Source organism: Poecilia reticulata, chromosome 13 (assembly GCF_904066995.2).
Source record: "Poecilia reticulata chromosome 13, P_reticulata-male-v2, whole genome shotgun sequence".
In the NCBI taxonomy this organism is placed as follows: domain Eukaryota; kingdom Metazoa; phylum Chordata; class Actinopteri; order Cyprinodontiformes; family Poeciliidae; genus Poecilia; species Poecilia reticulata.
Window position 1 is genome coordinate 3,224,796 of NC_088842.1, and position 25,805 is coordinate 3,250,600.

The 25,805-nt window shown below is 40.5% G+C and overlaps 1 protein-coding gene across 2 annotated transcripts in view; it reads left to right on the plus strand.

The window, feature by feature from the left end:
- ulk2 (unc-51 like autophagy activating kinase 2) overlaps positions 1-24,941 on the plus strand; it is a 78,479-nt gene extending 53,538 nt beyond the window's left edge. For both annotated transcript variants that reach the window (XM_008425215.3, XM_008425214.3), the window contains 18 exons: positions 483-565; positions 1,418-1,468; positions 1,563-1,651; positions 1,990-2,158; positions 6,154-6,211; positions 12,201-12,350; positions 13,740-13,885; positions 13,967-14,047; positions 15,793-16,070; positions 16,368-16,546; positions 16,761-16,870; positions 17,707-17,832; positions 17,934-18,175; positions 19,070-19,248; positions 19,329-19,447; positions 19,597-19,754; positions 19,838-19,973; positions 22,635-24,941. In XM_008425215.3, the coding sequence (XP_008423437.1) occupies positions 483-565; positions 1,418-1,468; positions 1,563-1,651; positions 1,990-2,158; positions 6,154-6,211; positions 12,201-12,350; positions 13,740-13,885; positions 13,967-14,047; positions 15,793-16,070; positions 16,368-16,546; positions 16,761-16,870; positions 17,707-17,832; positions 17,934-18,175; positions 19,070-19,248; positions 19,329-19,447; positions 19,597-19,754; positions 19,838-19,973; positions 22,635-22,699 (2,419 nt within the window). In that variant the 3' untranslated portion in view covers positions 22,700-24,941. The remainder of the gene's footprint in view (positions 1-482; positions 566-1,417; positions 1,469-1,562; positions 1,652-1,989; positions 2,159-6,153; positions 6,212-12,200; positions 12,351-13,739; positions 13,886-13,966; positions 14,048-15,792; positions 16,071-16,367; positions 16,547-16,760; positions 16,871-17,706; positions 17,833-17,933; positions 18,176-19,069; positions 19,249-19,328; positions 19,448-19,596; positions 19,755-19,837; positions 19,974-22,634) is intronic.
- Positions 24,942-25,805: the final 864 nt, after the last annotated feature.

Below are 25,805 nucleotides of genomic sequence, written 5' to 3' on the forward strand. Positions count from 1 at the left end.
TCAACACACTATAATTTCATCACTTCTTGAATCTACTTCATTCATGTAAACAGACAATTTCCTACCCATATATATATAAACCATTAATTTTGTTATTATTTGTAATCTGTACATATTTTCACAAATTCCTGATGTGTATATTATTATAAAATGCTAAAATCCCAGCCACAGTTTATCTGAATACTTGGTAGTACACATTATTTTTATTTACTATAGTTCTGATCCTGGGTTGAGTCAGTTGTACTCTTCCAAAATAAGTAATTGAGCTCCTAATGCAAGATGTTATTTATTGGAAAATTGTGTTTTAAACCCACATGTCCTTAAGGTAGAGCATAGAAAAAGATGAGTACTGTATAGAAAAATACTTAAATTGTGACCAATCACATTGATGCTTGACTGGTAGAAGCCACCACACCCTACTTGGAAACGGCTGGCTTTCTGCTTTCCAACCATTCTCTGATATTAATGTTGACATTCTGCAGAATCCCCAGGGAGACATCTCCTCAACTTGGTGACCTTTTGCTTGGGTTGCTGCAGAGGAATCAGAAAGACAGGATGGACTTTGGTGAGTCTTTTCTCTACATCAGGAGGCTTCAACCTCCTCTTCCAGAGCCTCATGTGACTCCTCACCCTCACCACAATGGCTCTTCAAAACTGAACAAAAATGATACAGGCATGCAAATGCTTCGCATATTATTGGAACCTTATGACCATTCTAAGTAATTGAACTAGAAGAACTGGTTCTCGATTCCCATCCCTGCTGATAGGAACAGGGTGCAGCTGGTGAGGCAGATCAACTCAGGGATGGTATTGAGGATTCTTGTATTCTTGGATGGTGGTGCTCAGCAACTTTTCCTGAATTCTGGAGGAATTCAGGAAAATTCCTCCATAAAGCATTACAGATGTAATAAGGTGATTGTAGCACTTATCTCTGTACATTTTTACACACCTATGTAGAATTTCTACAACAAAACAGCACTAATAGTGCAAAGAGGTTTTTAAGTTTTTGCTTGTGGAGGATGTGAAGCTCTAATAGCAACAAGAAACAGAATCTCTTAAAGTGACGGCTATATTTAATTACAAAAAACCCAGTGCACCAGCATGCAACGGAACTCAAAACTTTCATTTTCCATTCATATGGGAATTGGTCTCATTCTAAGAAAATAACATGCTTTATTCCTCTTAAAAAGTTGTTGCTCTAAAATATGAAAAATTTAATTTTAATTTTTTTAAACGGATTATGCGTATTTCATCTAATAACAGCAAGAATGAAAAATGACTGGATTGAAAAGGCTTGCTGAACGCTTCTCTAAGTAATAAGTGGTTAATGACAGCAATTTTGCATATCTTGAGCTTTGCCTTCAGGCTTGTTGAAGTCTCATACTCTGTCCTATATCTGTAATTAACTTCTCTGCAGACACATTTTTCAACCATCCTTTCTTGGAACCTTCATCCACCATCAAAAAATGTAAGTACAAAGATTACAAACTTGGGAAATTTCTCAACCCTACTGCAGTTCAATGCACAGTAAATGCTAATAATAGTCACTATGTTTCCCTCAGCGTGTCCAGTACCCGTCCCCAGCGTCAACAACGCAGTGACAGAAGGACCCTGTGGCTCCTCCCCCTCTATCCGCTACAGCTCTCCACCTGTGAGTTTGATGGTACTTAATAAATCCTTGTTCAGAAGGGATTATTGTTAAGTGGTTAACTGACTAGCCTCCATGGGTTGCCACCTTATTGAGTGGTTTGAGTTTCCCAGTGATCCTAAGGGCTATGCTGTCGGGGGGACTTTTTTTGCACAATGGCTCATCTTATATCACTACATTATGGTGAATGCAGAGCAATGCGTCTCTGTGTATGTTCTGCAGACCTGTGTGGTTTTCTTCATTTAACTGAAGCAACAAGTCAGCCTGGAAGCTGTAACAGCACTTTTGAAGGCACAAAACAGTTTGACCCTCTCTTCCTTCTCTTTATGGCTCCTCCACAGTCTCTTCCAGATATGCAGACTTTGGTTGAGGATGGTTTGTCATCACCTCCACTTGGTCCCCCCAACTTCCTGCAGCTGTCCAAGGAGTCTGTAGGAAGCACCAGCAGCAAAAACTCTTCCTGCGACACTGACGATTTTGTTCTGGTACCTCACATCTCCACTGACAGCTGTAAGTGTTCCAGCATGTACTCCATTTAGTCTACATAAAAAATTAAAAAGAACTTAGACCCCTTTGCTTTCAGTAATATAAAGCCAATAGGTTCAAGAATGCTAATTGCAGTAAGGCTACGAAGTTCTATCCAACAGTTTAAATATTATTGGCATATAGAATTTCCTGCAAATAAGAATTGCATTCAAGCAGACATTAGAAAAGGCAGTATTGAACACCTTGATGCAGTATCATTCATTTATTTCATAAAGGATTTTTAGGCTCTAAAATCCTTTATGAATTTATGAATTTTCTCTATGAAATCTCTATTTTACAGTAGATTGACAGAAAAGAGGGTTGTGAGAGAGGGAGAAGACATGCAGCAAAGGACAACTGCAGGCTTGTCGCGATAAATTTTGCTGGGCAATTGAGTGTCTCAGAAATGTTTGCGATAAACAATAATATTGTCATTTTGAGACCATTGTTAACTAATGGCATTAAAAAATTGCATAACAATACAGATAACACCCTTTCAGAGATCAATTAACTAATTTCGACAGAACATTTAGCACTGGAACTGGAAGACATTTTATAATAAAACATTGGGATGGGGAGAGTTTGCATTAGGCACTGTTCACATTCAGATCCTCGCTTGATGGCAGGGGAGGCGGGGGAGGTGAGCCACCCACAACAACATGCCACCCTGGGCGGTTGTCCATATCAGAAACGCCACCTAACCTCAGTGATTGTGGACTGTCAATAGGACAGTCCCCAACCATCGGTGCATTTTAGGCGCAGATTTGTTGGCTGTATTGTTTAGTGGCTAATGTTTTACAACCTAGCAGCTCCACAGGTTCAGTGGTACACCACGGTCATTCAGTTAAAAAATAAACGCTTCCTGACTGCAGCTGTCACTTTCAGCTTTTAAACCAGCATATCCCTGGCTTGCTTTATGCTGCACTCTGTGGTAGGAGATCAGGAGCCTGGTAAGTAACTGAGGTAATGGTCACACAGTGACGGGAGACAGCGCTGCTCCCTCTCCATTAATTTCTATATAGCTTGCACAGTGAGGTGTGATAGTTGCTTGTCCTCATCCAGAAGAGCGAACGTCGTAATTTGTGCATGTGAAATTTCTAGCTCGTACATGCAGATGTGCACATGTGGGCTAGCGATGTGACACAAGAAAGTTTAAAACTGTTAAACTTTTGTCACTGATGTTGCTATCGTGTCCTATTTGTTGGAACCCAACAGCCCGAGTGGAGAAAAACTGACGCTTTTAGCTCCTTGTGTGTTGAGCCATTACCAAGGAATTGAGAGGGGAGGAAGTAACGCAAGGCACCAGAGTGAAGCTTTTTGTCATCCAGTCTCTTTGGTAAAAAGAGAGAGATATAGGACGAAAACAAACAAGTAATATTATTGCCCTCATTTTATTATTGCCCTTTATTTATTATCAAGCTCATTTTAATTTATCATGCGATTGATTTGTTTGTTGCGACATCCATACAGAAAATGGCGAACTCTGAGGCGTCTTCAATCAGTAACAACTTCCACAATGAAGACTATTTATACTTCAAACTGTTTGTGTTTAAGACGTTTATAGTTTTGAGGTTCCAACGGTTTCTGTCATTGGTCAAGGTGAAAACCAGCAAATTCCTGTCACCAGATAGGTGACAGGAATTTAATAATAGTATGAAGCTATTATCTTCATACTTACTGATTCCTTAACTAATTCTAATGTATCTATGTTGCAAATCTGTTTATTGAACCTGAAATCATGCATATAGTTTATTTTTGCTCATATGTGGTAAACCTTGACCTTGATGCATTTAACTCTTTAAATGTCATGTAAGCCCAAATATGCTCAGGTGCTGATGTTCTTCAAAACTGTAAACACTTTTCCTTCTGTCTTAGTCCACAGAACAGTGGTGTTTCTGCAGGTAGTTCAACACAAAACTGCCTGTTTGTATGACTCAAATGTGGTTTTACTTTAAACATCAACTTCACAGAAAATTGAGATATTATTGTTTTGGACTATGTTATGCTTTATAGGGTTAATAGCAACAAGAAACAGAATCTCTTAAAGTGACGGCTATATTTAATTACAAAAAACCCAGTGCACCAACATGCAACAGAACTCAAAACTTTCTTCATTTTCCATTCATATGGTTACTGAACATACAGATACAAGAATCTGTATGTTCTTATGTGTGTATTTTTTGTTTTTTCTTTTTCTTGCTGGTGTCAAGTGTAGACGATGTCATATGACTTGAGGCGATTGACTCTACCGGTAACTAGTTGCTAATATACCCTTGCTTTTCTGCATCCATCGTTGATGAGTGCAGATTTTTTGCCAGTTGGCCGAAAGTTAGATTTTGACACATGCTGTATGTAATTCTGTATGTATTTTACAAGCTAATGTTATATATTTTTACCTAGAACAGAATCTCAAGGCAGCAGATGCTCACAGAGGACACTAATAATATTGCCCAAAGTGCTAACGGCTAGAGCAGTGTTTTTCAACCACTGTTCCGCAGTGATCGTCAGGTGTGCCATGGAAATTATTTAATTTCACCTATGGTACCGTATTTTCCAGACTATAAGGTGCTACTTTTTTCCTAAACTTTGAACCATACAGATTGTAGCCCGGTACGGCTTTTCTGTGTATTTTTCGTCAGCCACCAGGGGGCTCTCTAGCAGGAAGTGAATCATTAGAAGTCAAAATTGTAAATCAAAGAAGAACGCGTTAATTTTCATTTACAACAACCTCATGCTAGCAGCAGGCACGACGGAGAAATGTTTTCAGACTCATATCTTGAGGGCTGTCGATCTGGCACTACAGGAGGGAAATGGAGCCGCTGCATTAAGCTCGGTGTGAACAAAACCATGGTTAGTTGTGACTAGCGGCGTAATCGTGTAATTTTCTTACCACTAGATGGCAGTAGGTACACAGCATTTTACATTAAAACAAGAGAATTAGTGATGCATGAATGTTACAGGTAGCTGTGAGAGCATCGTATCTAGCAAGACTGTGATGACAGTGATGGAAAAGACAGTGAAGCTCAGCAGTAGTTGGAAAGAACATAGGTCCATTTCCCACATGTCTGTGTGAAGCGAGCTCCACAAACCTGGTTACTATAAAAACTAAAAACAGAGAGACAGAGTTGTTGAGGAAGAGCTTTGTCTTTCTTCAATTTCTGCCAGGAAATCAGCTGTTTTCATCCAAACATGCACAGGTTTCACACCAGGTGGGTAAAATATACAGATATTGACATTTTGTACATGCAACTCTTCATATTGTAACAGTGAATATGAAGTGAAATGTTTCCCAAATATCATTGCTTCTTTCAGAATAAGATATATATATATATATATATATATATATATATATATATATAAGAATACTTGTGGGTTAGTTTGTAAAACACTTTGAAGTTTTCTACAACTTCTTTAAATTTAAGACCACAGTGTTGTGGCACTGTTCAGGCTTTTTTTAAGTGGACATGTTACGTGCAATTTGAAATAAGAAATGCAAAATGTGATAAAAATAAATTTTTGTGTTTATTTGATTCCTACTCGAGACACTTTGATAAGAATGACTATATATGTAATAGAGGCGGCTACAGAGTATCTTTGTTTAAATTTTTGGTTGGTGGTGTGCCTCGAGATTTTTTCAATTAAAACAATGTACCTTGGCTCAAAAAAGGTTGAAAAACACTGGGTTAGAGTGACAGATGAGGAGAGGGAAGAAGAAAATAGACATGATGTAGTCATCACAATATTTGCCATTGTTATCACCATTTTGCTAATATTATGCAATCTTAAGTGAAGTGTACCGCTGCATAGCTTCTTCTCTAAGTAACTCACACAGACTGACACTGGTTCATCCAGTCAGCAAACAATGACTGTTTGCTGACTGAACATAAACTAAAGATCTAGTTTATGTTCTCCTCTTTGTCCTCATTAAATGCTGTAGACTTCTGACCTCTATACTTAACTGTTTTTGTCTTCCCCCATAGATGACCACCCAGTAGGAGCCGGTCACCGACCGTCCAATGACTTTCTTATGTGTGCAGGGTGAGTATGAGACTTTAGCACATTACACAAGACTTATGTTCATTTGTTTTAGCGTAAGAGTTTATTTTAACCAAAAGCTTTTATGAGGACGGTAAATTATTTTTCTAATCCGTTTTCCTGAATGTGTCATTTTATTTCAGATTAGAAAGATGCTTAGTTTACGTTAATATTTTTACCACTTCATGTTACTTTAAGGCCAGGGGTCCCCAAACCTTTTCCTGTGAAGGCCACATAACTTTTCTCTTCTCTGGTGGGGGGCCGAAGTCAGTTTGTAACAGAAAAGTGTGACAATTGCAGGAGTGAATAAATGCAAAAATTTATTGTTTTCCAGAAAGCACAATCAAATAACATTCTCTGGGTTCTTCACAGAACAAGTCAGGAAATAAATAATAACCAAATAACCCTCTCTGGGTTCTTCACAGAAAAAATCCAGGAAGGATTATAGTCCGTATTTTCCCAACTATGAGCCGCACTGGACTATAAGCCACAACCCCAAAGTTTTTTTTAAAACTAGTAAACATACACAAATAAGCCGCAAATATCTCTGCCGCTCCAGGTTTTCCACAACGATGCAGCAGCAGCAGAGGGGGGCGGACACCCAAAATTTGAGTCATAACAGGTCAATTGAATATCACATTTATTAGGGTTGAAAAAGAAAAAGTTGCCAAGATTAGATTTAACAGAACTGATTACGGTAGTTTCCGAACGGTAACTGTAACAGTAAAAGTGCTGATCCTTCGTGTCTGCTACTAGCATGTGCTAAATCAGTGGTCCCCAACCTTTTTATTACCGCGGACCGGCCAAGACTTGGAAATTTTGTTGCGGCTCGGGGGGGAGAGGGTGTTCCCACTAAATACTGAATATGCCCTATTTGAGTTGTCTTGGCCCTTTTATCGCAGCCTGTGGCGTTTTCCCTGACTTGGAATGAGAATACGACCTGTTGAATGTGACAGGTTGCCTATTAAAAATGCGCGGTGACGTAAGAACAGAGGGGAGTCCCAAACAGCTGACATATCGCGCAACTGAGAGTCCGGTAGATATTGGAGATGATATGTGGTAATGTTTATTATTAAATCTAAAGGTCATTATTATGTTTATTCAGTTAAAAATGTTAACTATGAAAAAACATATTCACCTCCAAATCATAGTGCAGCAAATAGAGCGGCTGCTCCCGTCGTCTTTTATCCACCGCCTTTTCTTTTTGTTACGCCTTTTATCTCTTAAAATGAGTCCACAAACTATCACTATTGCTTCTACATCGTCATCTGTGTTTGGTTATTCTAAATTCCCACTATGTTGGGGGTTTTACTGAATTATCCTCTGGAATCGGGACGTTCGTGAATGGAATCGGTTCATGTTGCTCCTGCCTTGGACCCACGAACCAATCAAACCTGTTGGACTTTATCAGCTCTGTGGTCACAGAGGTTTGGAGAATCGGCTGACAATTCTTAAAATTTTCCGTCTAAACCAGACTTAAGACTCACAAGCTCTACTCGTCTCCTCTCGACCACTGCCCAAACGCTCTGACTCTGATCGCTATGGTAACGTTTATATATCCCTTCAAAATAACAGAAGCGCCACAAAAATGAACATTTTACTTTCGTGAAAATTTTAACTCACGATAATGACTAACGGGGGCCCTGAGCTTGTTTCTCTGCAATGAGACGGTCCCATCAGGGAGTGATGGGAGACAATAACACCGGAGGTATGTTGCTTGAACACAGCGTGCTTGATCTGCACGTGGCAAAGCAGCTTGAAGCTTCATTGCCTCAATAGCAGCCTGTCGCCGCGTGTTACGCAGAGCGGGCTTGTAATGTGGGAGTCACCTACCGGTCCGGGATAAATCCATTCTCCTGTCTCTTCTCTTGGTCTTTTCCCCTTTGCAAATAAACTTTCCAAAGACATCTGCTCTGTTTCTTACTCATTTTGCTGCTTGTGGGCCCAATGTTGGCGCGCAAGTAACCAGACTTTCAATGATTCACTTCCTGCTAAAGAGCCCCCTGGTGGTTGAAGAAAAATCCACATATAAACGGCTTATAGTCCGGAAAATACGGTAAATGAAAAAAAATCTGAATGCGCTCTGGTATTGTTCAGGGGGGCGGACCAAATGTGGAGGCGGGCCGGATCCGGCCCGCGGGCCGTAGTTTGGGGACCCCTGCTTTAAGGCTTCTAATTGTTTGAATTTCTGAGTGTTTTTAGATGTCAGGCTGGTTTTAATGACTGAGGTGTTGTTTTTTTTTCTTTTAATTTGTGTTTGGAATTGGGTCTTAAACATTCAGCATACATAATAAAAAAAATCATGGTGGATGTTGAAGTTCAGATCTTTAAAAACAGGGAATGTCTAGAATTTGCAATTATTAAACAGCCAAAGAACAAACCAGGATGTTGTGATGCTGCATATTTTGCGTTATGTGTCACACACGTGAAGGCGTTTCTTGGTGTCATTAGTGTTACCTGGCGTAATGCCACCAGATTTCATTTACGTTCAACCTTCAGTTCACATCCATGTAATGTTGTTCTTGTAATAGTTCTGGGTCAACCAGTCTGTCTTTGTTTTTCAATCACGTCATGCCAAGAAAAATAGCCTCCTCCCAGCCTGGGGTGATGTCTCATGCATGCCGCTGGTGAATGCGCATGTTAATATCTGCATGATGAGTCGGATACAAATCAGACACGGAGTCAAAAAACCAAGTGGTGGTGTGCTAAAAACACCACCACTCAACCAACCACCGGAGAACTGCGTGAATAAAAATGGCTTCACACACCCACCAGATCATCCGCTGCATCAGCAAAAAGTGACTAATGTCTGGATGTTAGTCTGACACGCCAGTTTTTCATTAGAATAGATGCAGTTGGTCAAACTAAATTCTCTTCTTTTTTCTGCATAAGTGATTTCAAATAAATCCACATTACCTGGTAAAAGTATTCACACCTCTACATTGCAAACATAAACCTTAATGTATATTGGGATTTAGACCAACGCAGAGTCCTGAATACTTGATGTGGAAGGCAAATAATCTACAGACAAAGTTTTACGTTTTTTAAAAATATGTCTCTACCTGCAGTTAGAGTGGTACTGCAGCAATTCAGTTATTTTAATTATCGATTATTCTGACGATCAATTGGATTTTTAAAAATTCGGCATAGACACATTCTGTAGATTTTTCATTTAATTTAGCTTTTCTTTGCAATATTAGAAAGGCATTAGAGGATCCCAATAAAAAAAATCCTTTTTGAATAACAAAATAAATATTAGCTAATAGTGGCAAGCAAATTATGATTTTTTTAATTAACAACTAACAATTTTCCTAGGTTAGTTTTTATCTCATGAATAAATTATTCAGAATAATCAAACGGATAATAAAAGGGAGTGGAGAGAAGCATGGGCCCAGCGAACCGAGGAGGGGAGTCAGACTACAGTCTACCGCGGTCTACAGTCTCTCTATGTGGGGTGAACCACCGCGCTACGCAATGTACCCTATTCCAGTAGCACTTGCTGGAATTTTCAGCTTCTCTTGGGTAAATTATTTACTTTTTTAGACAACTTGAGCTGTCTGAGGAACTCACCTGGTTCATCTTTTGTTTTCTTGGAAAAATCATTTTTGTCACGTGATTACGACTAGTCAACTGGCCCCGAAGAAAGTTATTGCAGAGTAAAGAGTCAACTAGTTGAGTAGTTGGTGCAACCCCTAATCTACAGACAAATTTTTTTTTATTATTGACTTAAATGCAATAATAACCGTTATATATATATAACGGTTATAACCGTTATATATATATAACGGTTTTGACTTAATTACTGCTCTGAATGTGTTCTTTAATCTAACGGCAAATCATTTAACAATTAATATATTACAAAGTTGACTATTTCAATAATCGATTAATTAAAATTGTTCTAATCATTTCAGCCCTAATCTAGATACCTTTTTAGCGCCTCCGATGGGTGCAGCCCCAGACACAGGTATTCTGAATGTGTTGTTCTGGATGGTAAAATGTTCTCCAATTTCTCAGTGCTGAAGGACAGCATCCCGACAATATGATCCCACCACTATCGTGTTTCATGATGGGGATGCTGTGTTCAGGGTGATGTGCAGTGTTAATTTTTTTCTCGACTGTGTGTGTGTGTGTGTGCGTGCTTCCATATCATTTGTCGTCGGCGCTAAAGAGGATTTCTACTGCCACTGTTAATATATAAACCAGTTCTGTGGAGTGCACTGCTGGCCGCAGAGCAGATTGGATGGAGACCATCTGCTTTACTCAGTTCTGCTGTCTAATAATGTTTTGAATGTAACATTAATGGAAACTTTGCTGTAGAGTATTAGTAAACAGAGGAAATCTGAGACTGGCACATAGCAGCTGAGGAATCTGTTTAATTGGGGATTTATGAAAACAACTGGTTGTAATAATAGTTTTAGGGATATGAAAATGAATCCAGAGCTAAGCCTGTCACAATAAGCTTTTAATCAATTAATCACATAAGGAATTTAAATGAGCTGTGTAATTTCCATTTTGATTATTTTTGAAGGGCAATTTTGGTTAAAGACATCGTCATCCATTTTATTTCTGGTTTCAGTTGTTTTTTATTTATTGTTTTTGCATGTTTTGGTTTGGATATTTAAAATATCTTCCAGTTCCAGTGTTCTGTACAAGTTTAAAGTTTTAGTCTTTCAGGGGGAGAACTAGCATATTTATTATGCTAGATTATTACACTACTCTGTATTTGGCTCGTTGACATGCAAAGCCAAAAATGTGGAAAAGTTCAGGAAATGTGAATTCTTTTTGTTGTTGCTCTGTTTCTGTGCCGTTGTTTGCTTCCTCCTGCTGCAGCCATTTGTTTCTGTAATATCTGTCTCTGTACTGCCTGATTCCTGTATGTCAACAACTGTTACATAAATTAGCTAACTATTAACCATGAGAGATACTGTTCCAAAAATATCGGAGTTGCCTGTTAAGATTTATTGATGGTAGTAATGCTGTGCTCCTGTTTATGTGGAAGTGTTTATGTTCATGTCCTGTAGGGTTTGGGATTAGAGATGGGGGTGAGTGGGTGGTCCTAAGGGCTAAGAGAAGTGACGGGGTTCTGTAGCTCAGTTGGATCCCATCCCCCTCTGCTGGCCTGCTTGGTTAACAGGGAGATGACTGACAGCTTTTTCTTGTTTCGCTTTCTATAGACAGATTTATACATTTAATTCTTCTCTTCAGCATGCAGCTGCCCCCTACCTCACAGGGATCAATAAAGTTAGCAGACGTCTGATTGTTATTGGAGTGTGAAGGAGGAGGAGGAAGAGCAGGATGGGGCATAGTGATGTTTAGATCTGAGATCTAGTCATGTGAGCAGGAGGAGGGTGGAGAGCAGGGGGCTGCTCCCTCAGTGGATTTTTGTCTGGACTTGTCCTCTCCTCACATGTCTGGCTCTCTAAGACCTAAGACCCTCCCAGCGTTTCCACAGTGCTGTTTCCCTCTGGTCTATTCTGCTCCTCCTGCCATGGCCCTTGTTCTACATGCAGACAGAATTCTATTGGGTCACTCGTTCATGACAAACATTCAGAACATTCTGCCTCCTCTGGAACAACAAAAAATATAAAAGAGCTGTGCCTTTATGCACTTCCCCTCCTGTGTTTGATAACACTGAGCCCTGCTGCAACACATGCCTTTAGCCCCGCCTCTAGTCCCACCTCTAGCACCGCCTTCAGCAGGATGTGCTCCAGGCTCATTGGTTGTTTAGCCTTGTTTACAGGGAAGTCCAGCCATGTTTTTGTTCTCCAAGTGTTGGAAGTTTTTTAGCCTTTTACCAGGCTGCTCAAACAAAGAGCTGTGAGCGGTAGAAACAGAGTTCAGCAGACTGGACTTGTCTCCCATCAGCTGTGGGTTTCTAACTGACTTTTCTTATTATGGGTCTGGATGGCCCTGATAACGTTCTTCCTATGTGGAATCAGCAGCCTAATGCTGGATGTCTGGTCTCAATGTCTTCTCTGCTGTCCCCACCCAGGCAGCCTCAGCCCACCCCAGGACAGACCACCATGCTGTCACCGCGGGCAGAGACCACGCCTATTCCTGTCCCTACCCAGGTGCGGAACTACCAGCGGATCAAGCAGAACCTGTCCAGCAGCCCGAGTCCCACTCTCTACATCTCCCCCAGGTAAGTTGTGCCTGCTGTGGGAGGAGTGGGTTACATGAACATGGATTAACCACATCCATGTTCATAGCAGATAATGAACATCTTGTTGCATCAGTTCACTGAAATGGCATCAACTCGATGCCTGCTTATATTTCTAACTGTCCAAGCTGTTGCTGGGAGGAGCCATGGCTGGTATTATTATGGGACTAAATACAGGTAGAGATGGCTGAAGGGTAGCACCTGATTTTTAATTGATGACATTATTTTTACTGTCAACACTGAAAGGCTTATTGAAGGTAAAACTATGTTTTGGTAGCTGGTTTAATTATTAGATCTCTCCTGTTCGTCAGTCTGAAGACTGGAGTCTCATGTTTCTATGAGGGTTTGATCCTGAAGAATAACTTCTGGTCTCCAGCTGTGTGTGTTTTTAACTAGGGGTACACTCATATAAAAATTTTGGCTGATATTTATTGATATTACGTTACATTTCACTTCACTTTGACCACAAAAAACAGCCACATTTCTAACTTCACCATTGCTTTTCTTTTTCAGTTTAGACTCCCACAATCCTTTTCTGCATTGCTGTCACATGATGAAACACATACCACATGGCCACTCTCCTTTCCTCCCCCTCCAAAAACAAACAGCAACAAGATGGAAATAAATATCAGTTCTTAATACCTGCCCAGTTTTATTTCAGTCTGATACTGATGTTAGTGCCAATATATTTTGCATCCATAGCTTTAGCAACTGATTATTAGTTTATTTTAAACTAATAAAATAAAATTACTTTATTTTAAACTAATAATCAGTTTATTTAAGATGAATTATTTAGCAAGATCTGAGCTTTTTGAAGGTATACTTTTACTACATTATGGAGTAATGAATTGTAAACAGTTATGAATTTAGGACTTTTCAGATACTGGAGAGCAGAAGATGGTCTCGGATTCAATCAATTGTGTCTAAAAGGCAGTAAGTCCAGCATTATTACCCTAGCTGTGGATAAACATCTGATGATGGAAATTACTTTTTCAATTAGTTAACCAAATCCATCTAAACAGAAAATATTCTTGAACTTCTTGAATAGTTCAGTACTCAGTACTCCTAGATTTGTTTGTTACAGAGAGTGGTGCTGACTTCAGTTTGGGAAAGAAGGGATTTACACATTTTCTTGTGACCTACTTCTGTCTCTAGCTTATGCTATAATAAATTTTATTTGTTATAGATCTTTGATTAACACATCAATGATTGTGCTGTTTGAGCAACAGAAAGAAGGAATACTGTTGACAACCATACTTTTGTAAATACTTTTGAAAGCTACCAAAGATGAAGCAAAAGCCTTGTACTTTTTAAGTAACCCTGAAAGTTGATTTGTTCTCTTATTGCTGGATGTTTGTTTGGGTTCTACAGGTCAGGAACAGTAAGGCGCTCCAACACAAGTCCTATGGGCTTTCCAAAGGTGGGCTCGGGGTCTCCCAGTTCAGCGGACACCCCTCAGACGGCGGGCCGGCGCCTCTCTACTGGGAGCTCTCGGCCTTACTCCCCATCACCTCTAGGTAGGGCCTGACTCTGGTCATGTGGGCTTAAAGACAGGCACACAGGAAATCCAGCTGTTCTGCTACTGTGTGTGTTTGCAGTGGGTACCATCCCTGAACAGCTCGGCCACTGCTGCTGCCACCTGCAGAACCAGGAGCCTCGCAGCCGCAGCTCTTCAGGAGGTCCGTGTGTGTTCCTGCACTCTGACACATTAGATATTCAAACCTTCCAACCACAGTTTAAAATCCTGCAGTTGAGCTGGAATTATTTTCACAGCAGTCAGAGGTTTTGGTCTGACTATACACGACATGTGAATAGTATAGCTGTTCTATCAGTTGTCACAGTGACTTGTTTTTCATCAGGTTGTCTCCAGTGCTGCAAACTTGGTCGTCTCTGTGTTTGGAGAGTCACGACCGACTGACCTGTTATGTATTCCTGCTGCTGATTGGATAGAAGCATTGCAAATTTATCACTCATTTGTAAAGCTGAGTAACACTTGCAACCAATGCTCACCAGGTGCCAGGGCAACGCTTGCTACTCTAACTCCTGACTTGCCACATGGCAGAAGGGTGTCTGGGGAGGCAGTGTGCTTTTTTTTCCAGTGATGAAGTTGTAGGAAAATGTATTAAATTTTTGATCGAAGAAGCAGTAGTGAAATGGTTTTAGGGTAAATAATGCAGAACTAAAAGAATTGCACAAAAATGTAAAAATTTGCACAGAAACATAAATAGAACCTCAGATAATTGGACAGTTTATTAGCAAAATAGTTTTTTAGGGATGGGTTTCACTTTAAAAACTCAACTGATTGGGACCAAAGTAAATGAAGTAGGGGTGTTCTGATCAGGTTTTTTGCTGCCAATTCCAGTCACCAATGAGGCCAATCTCTGCCGATCACTGATCTTTGCCGATTGCCTGGATTGACTGTTTACTTTTTGCGTTAGCTATGAACGATGCTATGTGATTTGGCAAAATTAAACAATATTTAACAGTAAGGCTCTCTGGAGCCTAAATTATACATGAGTCAAAATAAGTCTTACAACACTGCCTATAATGTGTAGTAAAAGAGGGAAACATTCTTTCAAATGCAAGTTGCATCAAAATAAACAACCCTAAGTTACTGAATTAAAATTTCCCAAGAGCATAGCTTATTAATGGTTGTTTTCATAAATTATCTCTCATGTTTGGACATAGCAAAAGTTTTAATATGTGAAATCTGTGTTGTTGTTTACGTTACATGCTGCAGCTTTAAGCAGACGTTCCAGGTGGAGCAGAAACGGCCCTCCATCTGTAAAATATTACTACCTGTAGCGCATAGCGGCGGTCCAACAGCGAGAGCAGAACCAGCGTCTTTCACCGCTGGCTCAAAGACTTGAATTATTTTTTGGGTTATTTGTTTATCTTTCTGACAATCATGCTGATACGGGTGAGTGTTTGTAGTAGTGCGCTGCTTTGCCTGCTATCTGGCTCCGGATGTCCTTTTTTCCTGCATTGAGCCTCAATATAGCCGAACTCCGTCAAGTGCTTGTTTTTTAAATGTCATATTAGATACGTTGTGTTAACGCATTTTGACGTGCTTCACCCCCGAGGTAGTTTTCCGCCACAACGCGCAAACTTCCCCATTCATTCTGAGTGTTATGGACAGGATTTGTTGCTGCGCGCTTGCGCAGTGTGAAGGAAAGAGGAGATAAGTTGCACACGCAGGCTGAGAAGTGAGATACAGGTGATTGTTTTGGTGATCGGCAACAAGAGACGGTGATCGGCGATCACCGATCATAAACTTTTTCATGGCCAATTATGATCAGTGGCCGATCGATCGGCACACCTCTAAAATGAAACATAGGTGTGAAAACGCCCTGAATGCAACTACATATGAATTGATTCCTCCCTCAACCACATATACCTGACCTGGTCTCTCTGCCTTCTGCAGGTTCTCCAGTTCCCTCCTCTCAGCTGCTAGGAGCACGTCTCCAAAGCGCCCCGACGCTGACTGACTTCTACCAGACCAGGCAGAAGCTCCATAAGCAGCTGTCGGACCCCGTGCAGCCTTCCTCTTGCTCCTCCTCATCCTCTTGCAGTCATTCCCCCCAGCTTTGCCGTCCAGCCAATCTTGGCTCTTCCCCCACCAAATTGTTGGGGTCTTCGCCACGCACATCTGACTGGCTTCAAAAGTCCCCATTGCCCACCATCATTGGTTCCCCCACTAAGGTGAGAGCAGTTACCTGCTGGATAACATCAGCTTCACATGTAAATATCTGCTGATATTTACTTGCTAAATTAACGAAATAGGGGCCAAGTTATCAGTGCAGCCCTATTTGCCAGTCTGTACTGTACATACTCAGTATGAATCACCCAATTTTGTGTTGGGTAAATAAGAAGTCTTTCTCTAAACTTTTTTTTAAAATATTAATTTTCTAATCTCTATGTTTTAATCATCTTATTAAGTAATTTTGATCCATGAACAAAATTACTTGATAAATTCGTTTTTCCCCATTTTGTGTTCAGACAATTTCTGCACCATTCAAGATCCCCAAAACGCAGGCGTCCTGTAACCTGATGGCGCTGGCAGACAGTCCGCTTCCTAGCAGGACACTGGCAGACTGTCAGGACGTCTGCATCCACCACTGCAGCCCATACCTGACAGGGCGGGCGGCGGCCCCAGAGGCCAGCAGAACCTTCGGCAGGTAGATGACCCATAGATTTACTGCACTAATTGTTCTTCTGTGGCCTACATGACAGCATACAGAAGCTCCTGAATCTATTTGTTGATTTGTTCCAATCTGTTGTTTATTTAGATTGACATCATTCTAGCAGACATGATACCCTCTTGTGTAATCTTTACAGCATCTGTTTCATGTTATTACATTTCATCAGTATGTCAACTCTGTTTCCTCATAGGTCTGTCAGTACAGGTCGACTGTCTGATCAACCAATCAGGATCACTCTGGGCGGACAGGCCTACCAGGGCAGCACTGACAGCCTGAACGCTGAGCGACCCATGGACACAGGTACACAGGCACAGCTTGCTGTCCACACTACTTACCTTTCACTTTACCTGAAAGCAAACATTTCATACAGATTTCAAATCTGATAATGACAGTTGTCCTTTACTCTGAAACCCTCAAAATAAAATCTAGTTCAGCAGACTACCACTTAGTTAGCTAATAGAGTCCCGATGTGTGTCAGTAGCTGTGTTTCCATGACATTTGGCAGTATCGCCTTAGAAAAGGTTTATGGAAATTTGAAATATCCTCAATTTTGCAAGAAAGCTTACTAAGAGTTGATGTGCTAAGAGATGTGATGAACCTCTTGTGTTGGAGGTTTGGACTTTGAAACTTTCAGAGGGGAGGACTTTTGCCTAGAGTGACCTGCGAGAGGGACACCAGGTCTGGTGGCTCTGTGCCTTACTAGAGCCATGAAACTGATCAGTTTTTAAGTCCAAACCTCCAGCTCAGAGAGAGAACTCTCCATTTTTCTAAGATGTTTGGTCCATTCTATTGTTCAACCTCTGCCTCTAGTTAATCCCAGCGTTGTGTAGTGTCAATATATGACAAAATCACACTCTGTGTTGCCTGCTTAATTCACATTGAACCAATAGCTGGAAAACTGCCTAATTCACATTCCCCCTTTTTTATTTTCATCATCATTTCAAAAGTTTGCTTAACATTTGCATGACTGCTGGCTGGAAAGAGCTATGGCCTCTCAGTATAAATGCAGCTGTTCTCTGGGTACCTCAGAGATAACATTGTATAAAAATAAGCATCATGGTTTGGACTGTGGATATGTTTGCTAGGTGCTGCCATCATTGTTTGCGAGTAAATGAACTCTTTTCCTGTCTCTGCAGCCCCTAGCATGGCTCAAGGAGGGTCAGCCAGTCCCCGTACTGTCCTCTTCACCGTGGGCTCTCCGCCCAGCAGCAGCACGCCTCCGACCTGCAGCCACCTGGGTGCCAGACCTCGCACCACCTCTGGTGAGACCCCTCCAAGTCCATCGCCCACTCTGCTGAGCTGCAGTCACATGTTAATGCAGTGTTCTGCATGTTAATGATACCAGTTCTTACTGTGTTCTCAGTGGGCTCCAGCAGTTCGGCGGGCTCGTTGTGCTCCACCAGCGGTCGGGTATGTGTGGGGTCTCCCCCAGGCATGGCCATGGGTTCCTCTCCACCAGGGAGTCTAGGTATTGGGCAAGGTGTTCTAGGAGCAGATGGAGGACCCAGCAGCCTGCGCTACATTCCCTATGGGACGTCTCCCCCCAGCATGGAGGGGTTCATCACTTTTGAAGCCCCAGAGCTGCCTGAGGAGACTCTGATGGAGGTGAGGGGATGGGGAATGTGACACATTACTAGATTTTTGGTTCTGTTGATGTATGCTGTTTGCAAAATCTAGATTTGTTTTAAGTTAAAATGTTAAGGGCTGAAACTAATGATTATTTTAGCAATCGGTTATTTTGAGTTATTCTGAGTAAGTCGGATAAAAAGAATTGACACATTCCGCAGATTTTTCTTTAACTACTTAAGATTTTTAAAACTTGGTATAAAATATGTTTAACAAGTAACACTCAGTTCTTGAACGAGAAGTGAGTGTTATTCAGTTTCTTGCTCAAAAGAAAAACCTTTTCTTTTTAAATAAGAAAAAAAAAACTTTTCTTGCTCAAAATGCAATAACAGCATTCCTTTGATGAAAGCTTGATCATTTATAGCGAAGGATGCATCAGCGGCTAAAAATCCTTTTAAAATCAACATGTGAAAAGCTTAGCCCTGTCTGCTTGACTTGGCATCAGTACAGAGTAAAGCTGATCTGGTTATTTTAATGGATTAACTGATTGATAATTGGATATCAGATGGATTCTAATGGATTTTTTATTATTATTTTGAACGAGGTAAAGCTAAAACTGGATAAAGCATATTTTCAAAGAAATTTAGTTTTTTTTTCTATTTTAAATGCAAAGTGTATGACTTTTTGTACAATCTAATTATTGATTTGAGTGCCCTTGTTTCATTAAATAGCCTTCAGTTAGTGATTAATCAGTTACTGAATTAATTGAGGATTATTTCATAGATTATTTGAGATTAATCCGATTGTTTCAGCCCTAAAACTTTTTAACAGAAAAATGTGTAAACCGATGGACCAACTTGTGATCTCATGTGGTAGCGTTGGAGTTGGTCCTCTGCTGCTGGGTTAAAGCATCATGTTGTTGTCTTGGCTCAGCGGGAGCACACAGACACCCTGATTCACCTTCGGATGATGCTTTCCTTCACCGATTGCATTCTGGAGATGGCGGCGCTCCGAGCTGGAGGGGCGGAGCTCGGCATGTCTGCTGCCCCTCTCTACCCCCCTCAGGATAGTGTGGTTGTGGACCAGATCAGCCAGCTCAGTAAAGAGTGGGGGTAAGTTCCCAGGGTAAAAAATGACAAAGGTAACCCATGAGTCCTTTTGTTTCATAGTGCAACTGTGCTGCCCCCTGCAGGCAAGTGGAACAGTTGGTACTATACATGAAGGCAGCTCAGCTCCTTGCTTCCTCTCTCCATCTGGCAAAGGCTCAGATCAAATCTGCCAAGCTGAATCCCTCAACTGCTGTCAAACAAGGTGGGGACATTTCCCTCCTCATCTCTACTAATGTAATTTTATTCCATTTAGAGAGTTAAACTTATCATTAGCACCACATTTGTTGTTTTTCTCTTACTTTACAGCATCATAGTATACACAAACTAAAGCTCTTTTCCTCATTTTGTCAGTGGTCAAGAATTTGAACGAGCGCTACAAAAGCTGTATCGCCTTCTGTCGACACCTGACCGACAAACTCAACCACTTCTTCTCTGACAAGCAGCGCTTTGTGGACGAGATCAACAGCGTGACTGCAGAGAAGCTCATCTACAACCACGCCGTGGAGATTGTGAGTTCCACACACTCACATGATTCCATAATCTGAATCGTCACATGCAGGTGCAGCCTAATGGTCCATGATGTGTGCATCAGGTTCAGTCTGCAGCTCTGGATGAAATGTTTAAACAAACAGAGGACATAGCGTACCGCTACAGCAAGGCTGCCATGCTGCTGGATGGCCTCTCCAAGATCCTGCAGGACCCCGCCGACACTGAGAACGTGCTGAAATGTAAGGAAGCATTGACAGACATTTTGTTCATTACATGGATACGTTTTTATTTATGTTTAGCGCCGATACTTTTCCACAATTATATTCTTCTGTCTCTCATAGATAGATAGGTGGACGGATGTGACAAAAGGAGATGAGTCAGGAATAATACTGATAAACATTAAACAATAAATACAACATAACAAAGAAGTTCCTAAGTCACTGTACTAATAAGGGCATGACTAGGCTCCATCTTATTCTAAGAACTGTTTTTTGAAACCTTTAAGAGTATGCAATTTCCTCCATCACATAAATGTTCCAGATTCTTTGGATCCATGTTATATGTAGGAGGCCCTGGTTCAGCCATCTGATGGTTATGCGTTTCAATGCTGCTGTGAGCAACAAAATTTGCAGATATCGATCACCCTTCCTGTCAATTCCTTCGGGTATTTCTCCCAACACTGCCACGAGGGGCGTTTTTGGAGCATCTCTCCTGAAAATGACCTTCCAAGCTTCAAAGATCTCCCAGAATACACTTAGTTTAGGACAAGACCAGAAGATATGAGTATGGTTTGGGTTTTGTGTCCCAGTTTCTCCAGCATGAACTGGGTTGGTGTTGGGCTCATTTTACTAGTTATTGCTGATGTTCTGAAAAACCAGACCATTTGAATTCTCATTTCCATTTGAATTCTCTCCATGTATTAGAATTTGTGGCTTATTGCGCTCCAGTACATATTTCTTCCCATGTGTCTCCTGTTATGGACTCCTGCAGTTCAGTCTCCAATTTCTGCTTTATATTTATGGACAGAAACAGATCATACTTTAATTACTTTATGGTTTCCCTTTCCCCTTTGTATGTCCATTAAAACTTATTGAAGTTTAGTCCAGTTGTGTGTCCTCACAAAGCATCCAAGTTGTAAATATCTATAGAAGTCTGTCTTGGGGACACCAAACTCTCTTTTCATCTGCTCAAAGGTTTTGGAATTTTTGTCTTCAATTAATTGATGAATATGAGATAGTCCAAAATTAGACCAGTTTCTCAACCAAGAGTAACTTGTTTGGTAAAAAAGTTTTCATAAATTCTGTATTTGATAAAAGTGAGACCTATTTTATTAACTTAAAAACTTGATTGTATTTTGTTCCAGATTTTTTGTGTGTGTCTTTTTTTGTCATAATTGTCACTTCTAAATTGATTTATTGGCTAGATTCACCTAATCTGAACTTGAAATTCAATCGATTTCTACATCTTTTTCACCTGCCTTAATTATCTGTTCATCACTATCAATGAAATGATCCTCTGTTTCTACAAATCCTATAGTGCTCTCTACACTTAAGATTTGGTCACAATTTAGGTCCCATTTTAAATTTGTCTCCCTCTAATAAAATGCCGTTATTAAAAAATCATATTTTTTCTCACGCGACCACTAACGTTGCCTACAGAATTTGGCATGAGAGAGGCATTAGTACAATGAGAGACCTCTACAAAGATGGTCTATTTCTTAGTTGTTCAGTTGTCCTCAAAATTCAACCTACCTACTTCTCATCTGTTTCTCTATTTCCAAATTAGACATTGTGTTTCTTCGCTGTTCCCAAATTTTCCAACTCTCTGTTGACCCACCATGGGTCAACCTTCTATTTTTGATCACCCCTTTCTAATATATATGGAAAACGTATGGCAATCGAACCTGATTCACCTGATTCCCAAACCAGAACTGTTTGGGAACGGGAATTGGGTGTTGAACTGTCTGATTCATGGTGGGATAAAGTTATTCTCAGCATACGCCAAAGTACACCATGTGTCAGATTACAGCTTGTACAGTTTAAAGTGATTAATAGAGTTCACTTCTCAAAACCCTATCTAAAATTTTCCCTTTAATTCTGGACCAGTGTGACAGATGCAATTTAAGTCATATTTTTTTCTTTTGCCAGAGCTTACAAAAATTTTGGAAATATGTATTTTCCATACTCTCAGGGGGTTTTGGAATCCAGTTCCAAAGCGATGCACTAATTGTCATTTTTGGAGTTCCAGGGACCCCACTTAACCTATTCCCCCCAACAGGGGGAGGTCTTGGCTTTCTGTTCTCTCCTTGCCAGGCGCTATATTTTACTCTTTTGGAAATCTCCTACACCTCCATCTACATCACAATGGCTTAATACTGTAGCATCATTCTTGAAGATAGAAAAAAATTTATTAACAGTGAAAGGTAGTCCAGCAAAATCTACTCACCTTTTATGACATACATAAAATTTCTGCCTTTATAATGCATAGTCTGATGTGACTGACTCATCATGTCATGTGACTAAAATTTACAGAATAAATAAATAGGTAAATAGGAAATGTTTGCAGTGGCACTAAGCCACTGCAAACAATGGCTTTCCTCTAGTTCAAGCCATTGAGTGTCTGTACTATTGGTATCCATACCTATCAGGGTTTAAGTTGTGCAGGCCAGTAATATTTTAAGTTTAAGACCCCTCTTGGATTTAAATACCGGCAGAGTTTTTAGTCCAATTCTAGGGCGCTTTTTTTTTTTGCCAAATAAATCCAGATATCATTTTCTCTAAGTTAACCAAAAATAATTCTGCCTTTTCTTTGTGGACACAATAACTTTTGTTTAATTTTTCCATAGTCATTTGAATTGTTTTTAATCTGGTTACTAACAGGTGTCTCTGTGTGTGTTGCAGATAAAGCCAGTGTGGAACGCAGGATCTCCTCTTTGTGCTACTGTACGGTGACACTGTATGAGTAGCAGGTGCCACCTGACCCCCATAGCGGGACCACACCCTAAAGAGACTCTGGAACTGAGGAGCACTCTCCCAGCTTCCTGTTCCTTCCTGTAGCAGCTCAAGCACTTTTCATTTGTTCATTCTTTGTTTTGGAGAGAATTTTTGTGGCCGTTCGTCATCAATTCGTTATACTGACTGTGTTTAAATAACGGCAGAGGGTTTAGTCTAATTCTAGGGCGCTTAGTCTGTGTTGCAGACTGAGCTCTGAGTGATGCACATTATTCCAACCAAAGATGACAACAAATCAAGCAGAAAATGGTAAAACCAGATGTGGACATCAAAGCATTCTTTTAAAGATGATTTTTAATATGATGGGGACATCCCATCAGGTTGCCATAGAAATCCTGGATATCATTGGTTTCTAGCAGGAACAAAGAGGATTCACAGGACTCTGAGACAGTACTGTGGACTCTAAAAAGACTTGAGCTCTGGTTGGAGAAACAAATATGAGATTGAATCGGTGATCATTTACTCTTGTTTCAGTTTTGTGTATTTATTTGGAAATTAACAGACTTCTCTGCCTTTCAAGAAAACGTCTAGTATTACAGATGAAGGAAAACCATCTCAATGGACAAAAAGGAAAAAAAACACGAGCTTCTGTTACATGAACCGGACAGCCATGAGAGCAAAGGATCCTGTAGATTTGTAATCACTTTGTTTTAACGTTGTGTTTTAAACTCCAGCACTTTATTAAAGAACAGGAGGAGGAGACAATGGGAAGAATAATGTGAAGACGGGGTGGACGCTTTTCTCATCACTCTTTTTATCACCCTGATGCATGATCAATAAGTCCTCACATATACATGTGTTCAATCGGATGAGTGGGCTGCAGTTTGCAGCCATTTTAAGGCCTCTGACCTTTTTTCTGTTAATAACAGCAACATTTTGAAAGCTTTGCTTCTGACTTGTTGATCATGTAGCTGACAGTAAGGTGTAGTCAAGGTGGGGTTCGGTTAGGAGGGAATGAATCTTCTCACATGAGCATCCAGATGTGTTGAGTGGATGCATGTCCTCCTTCAGCCAGCGCGCTGTCCACTGCAAACCCTGCTGAAGTGAAGCTGATCTGTTGCATTACATCACAAGTTCCAACAATAAGATTAATTTTCCTAAAGAAGACAAAAACTTATCAAATGCAGCTTTTTGTCTTATCAGAACTGTAGCTCATTTTTAATAAAACTAAACTTGTTTGCAAACTTGTATATATCTTAATGAGCTGCATGTCAAGGTTCCCCTTTTTGAGTGGGCCGTGTGTGTGTGTGTGAGATCCTCCTGAGGGTGGCAATGGCTGCTGCCTATCAGTCAAAGAGCACAAATCTTTATATGTAGATAGATGAATTTCTATTGCTTGTATTTGTGTTTGCCAAGGGTTTGATAAGAAGACCAGTCTTTGGCCCACCTGGCGTGTGCCGAAGACTGCAACAAAACTCATGGCAGCTCCAATCTTTCTACCGGGACTGCTTGTTGTTGAGATCACATTCTTTAGCTCATTTAGAACACGACCCGTCCATCATTTCCTCCCACTCTGGATTCAGAGTTTTCTCATGCGTCCCCCTGCCTCCCTCTGAAGTCATGTGCTGCGTTCCAAACACTGTATGTATTGTATGTGAGAGCTGCCAGGTGTTCATTAAGGTCAGTAGTATCTAAATAGAGCAGGAGGTGCCTTCATCTCCTGAAAGCAGACACAGGCCTACTCCTGTGCAGGTGTGAACATGTTTATCTGTGTAAAAAGAAAAACTGAGGAGTTTCAGGACCTATATTCCAGAGGTTATGTTCTTTATCTAAACATATCCCTGTTTGAGTTATTCCCTCCTCTTTGCCATGACCTCTGATCAACATGAAGCCTTTTACTGCACACAAACTAAAGAGGGAACTGATGAGGTGGGAGGGGGGTGGGGGGGAACCACAATCTTTGTATAGTTTTGGACTGTATTAAAACATGGAGCGTTTTAGATGAAGCATGGGTACCAACTCTGTATCTGACCCTGTAGAACCTCTAGAATGTTGAATGTATCTACCCTGTTGTTTTGCACCTCTCCAGCTTGAACTGAATGCCTATTGAAGTCGGTCACAACTGTTATTAGACTGTCTGAGCACCAGTTTTGCAAAGTGAAATGTTAACGTTCTACTCGTTTGATTCAAAGCAGAGTCTCCCTTTGTTGATGGAACTCAAATACAGTCTTTGTAATTAAAAGAAATCAAAATGTGTGTTAATTTTCTTTATAAGCTTGGAAAAATTAGCTTTTTTTATCCAAAAACAAGCTTATGTTTTTGTTATGTATCAGATTATAATTGAAGTACATATACCTACTAATGCTGAGCATCTCACGAGGAGGATGTGGGTTATATTGGCATGTAGAGAAGTGATACGATTCATAAAATGTGGACTATTTACTGGCATGATGATTGCCTTATGTTTTATGTATCAGATTTATCTCATTAAATTATTACTAAAACTTTCTGAAAGTAAGTTCTCTCAAAACCTAAAATTTACACTTTCTGAAAACAACTTTCGTCTCTCTGTCTGAAACATAATGTAATCTTCCTTGCATACTGAATAGAACCACTGCAGTTAGACTCCCAACACTTTTTATCCAACATCCTATAAGAGCCGAGCTGGATCCCATAGCCATTTCTTTAACTCCCTGTCATCAGATGACATCTTGATTCAAATGGAACAAGCATGTTCTTGGTTGTAAACTGGAGTACCTTTGTTTGGGGGGGAGCAGTGGGGAAATTTAGTGACGAAATAGCCTTTGCTTTGACACCCCTTTAACACAGCGCCCTTAAGCATTATAGCTTTATATCCATTTTTTGCACCACTGCATGTTTATGCAGCCTTATTTTGCATTGACGGGGATGATCAATAGGAATGCTACTTGTGGAAGCATACTGGTTCTGTTATCTCTCTGCTAGGTGGATATGGATCTTTACAGCTGAAGAAACAAGGACTGTGTAAGGAGTGGGGAGCTGAGAACCCACCCCGCCCTGAAGACAGGACCCACTCCCTGAAGACTGTTTCTGCTATGGTTGATGAGGAAACCAACATGTAGAAAAATGGCATTCACTGAT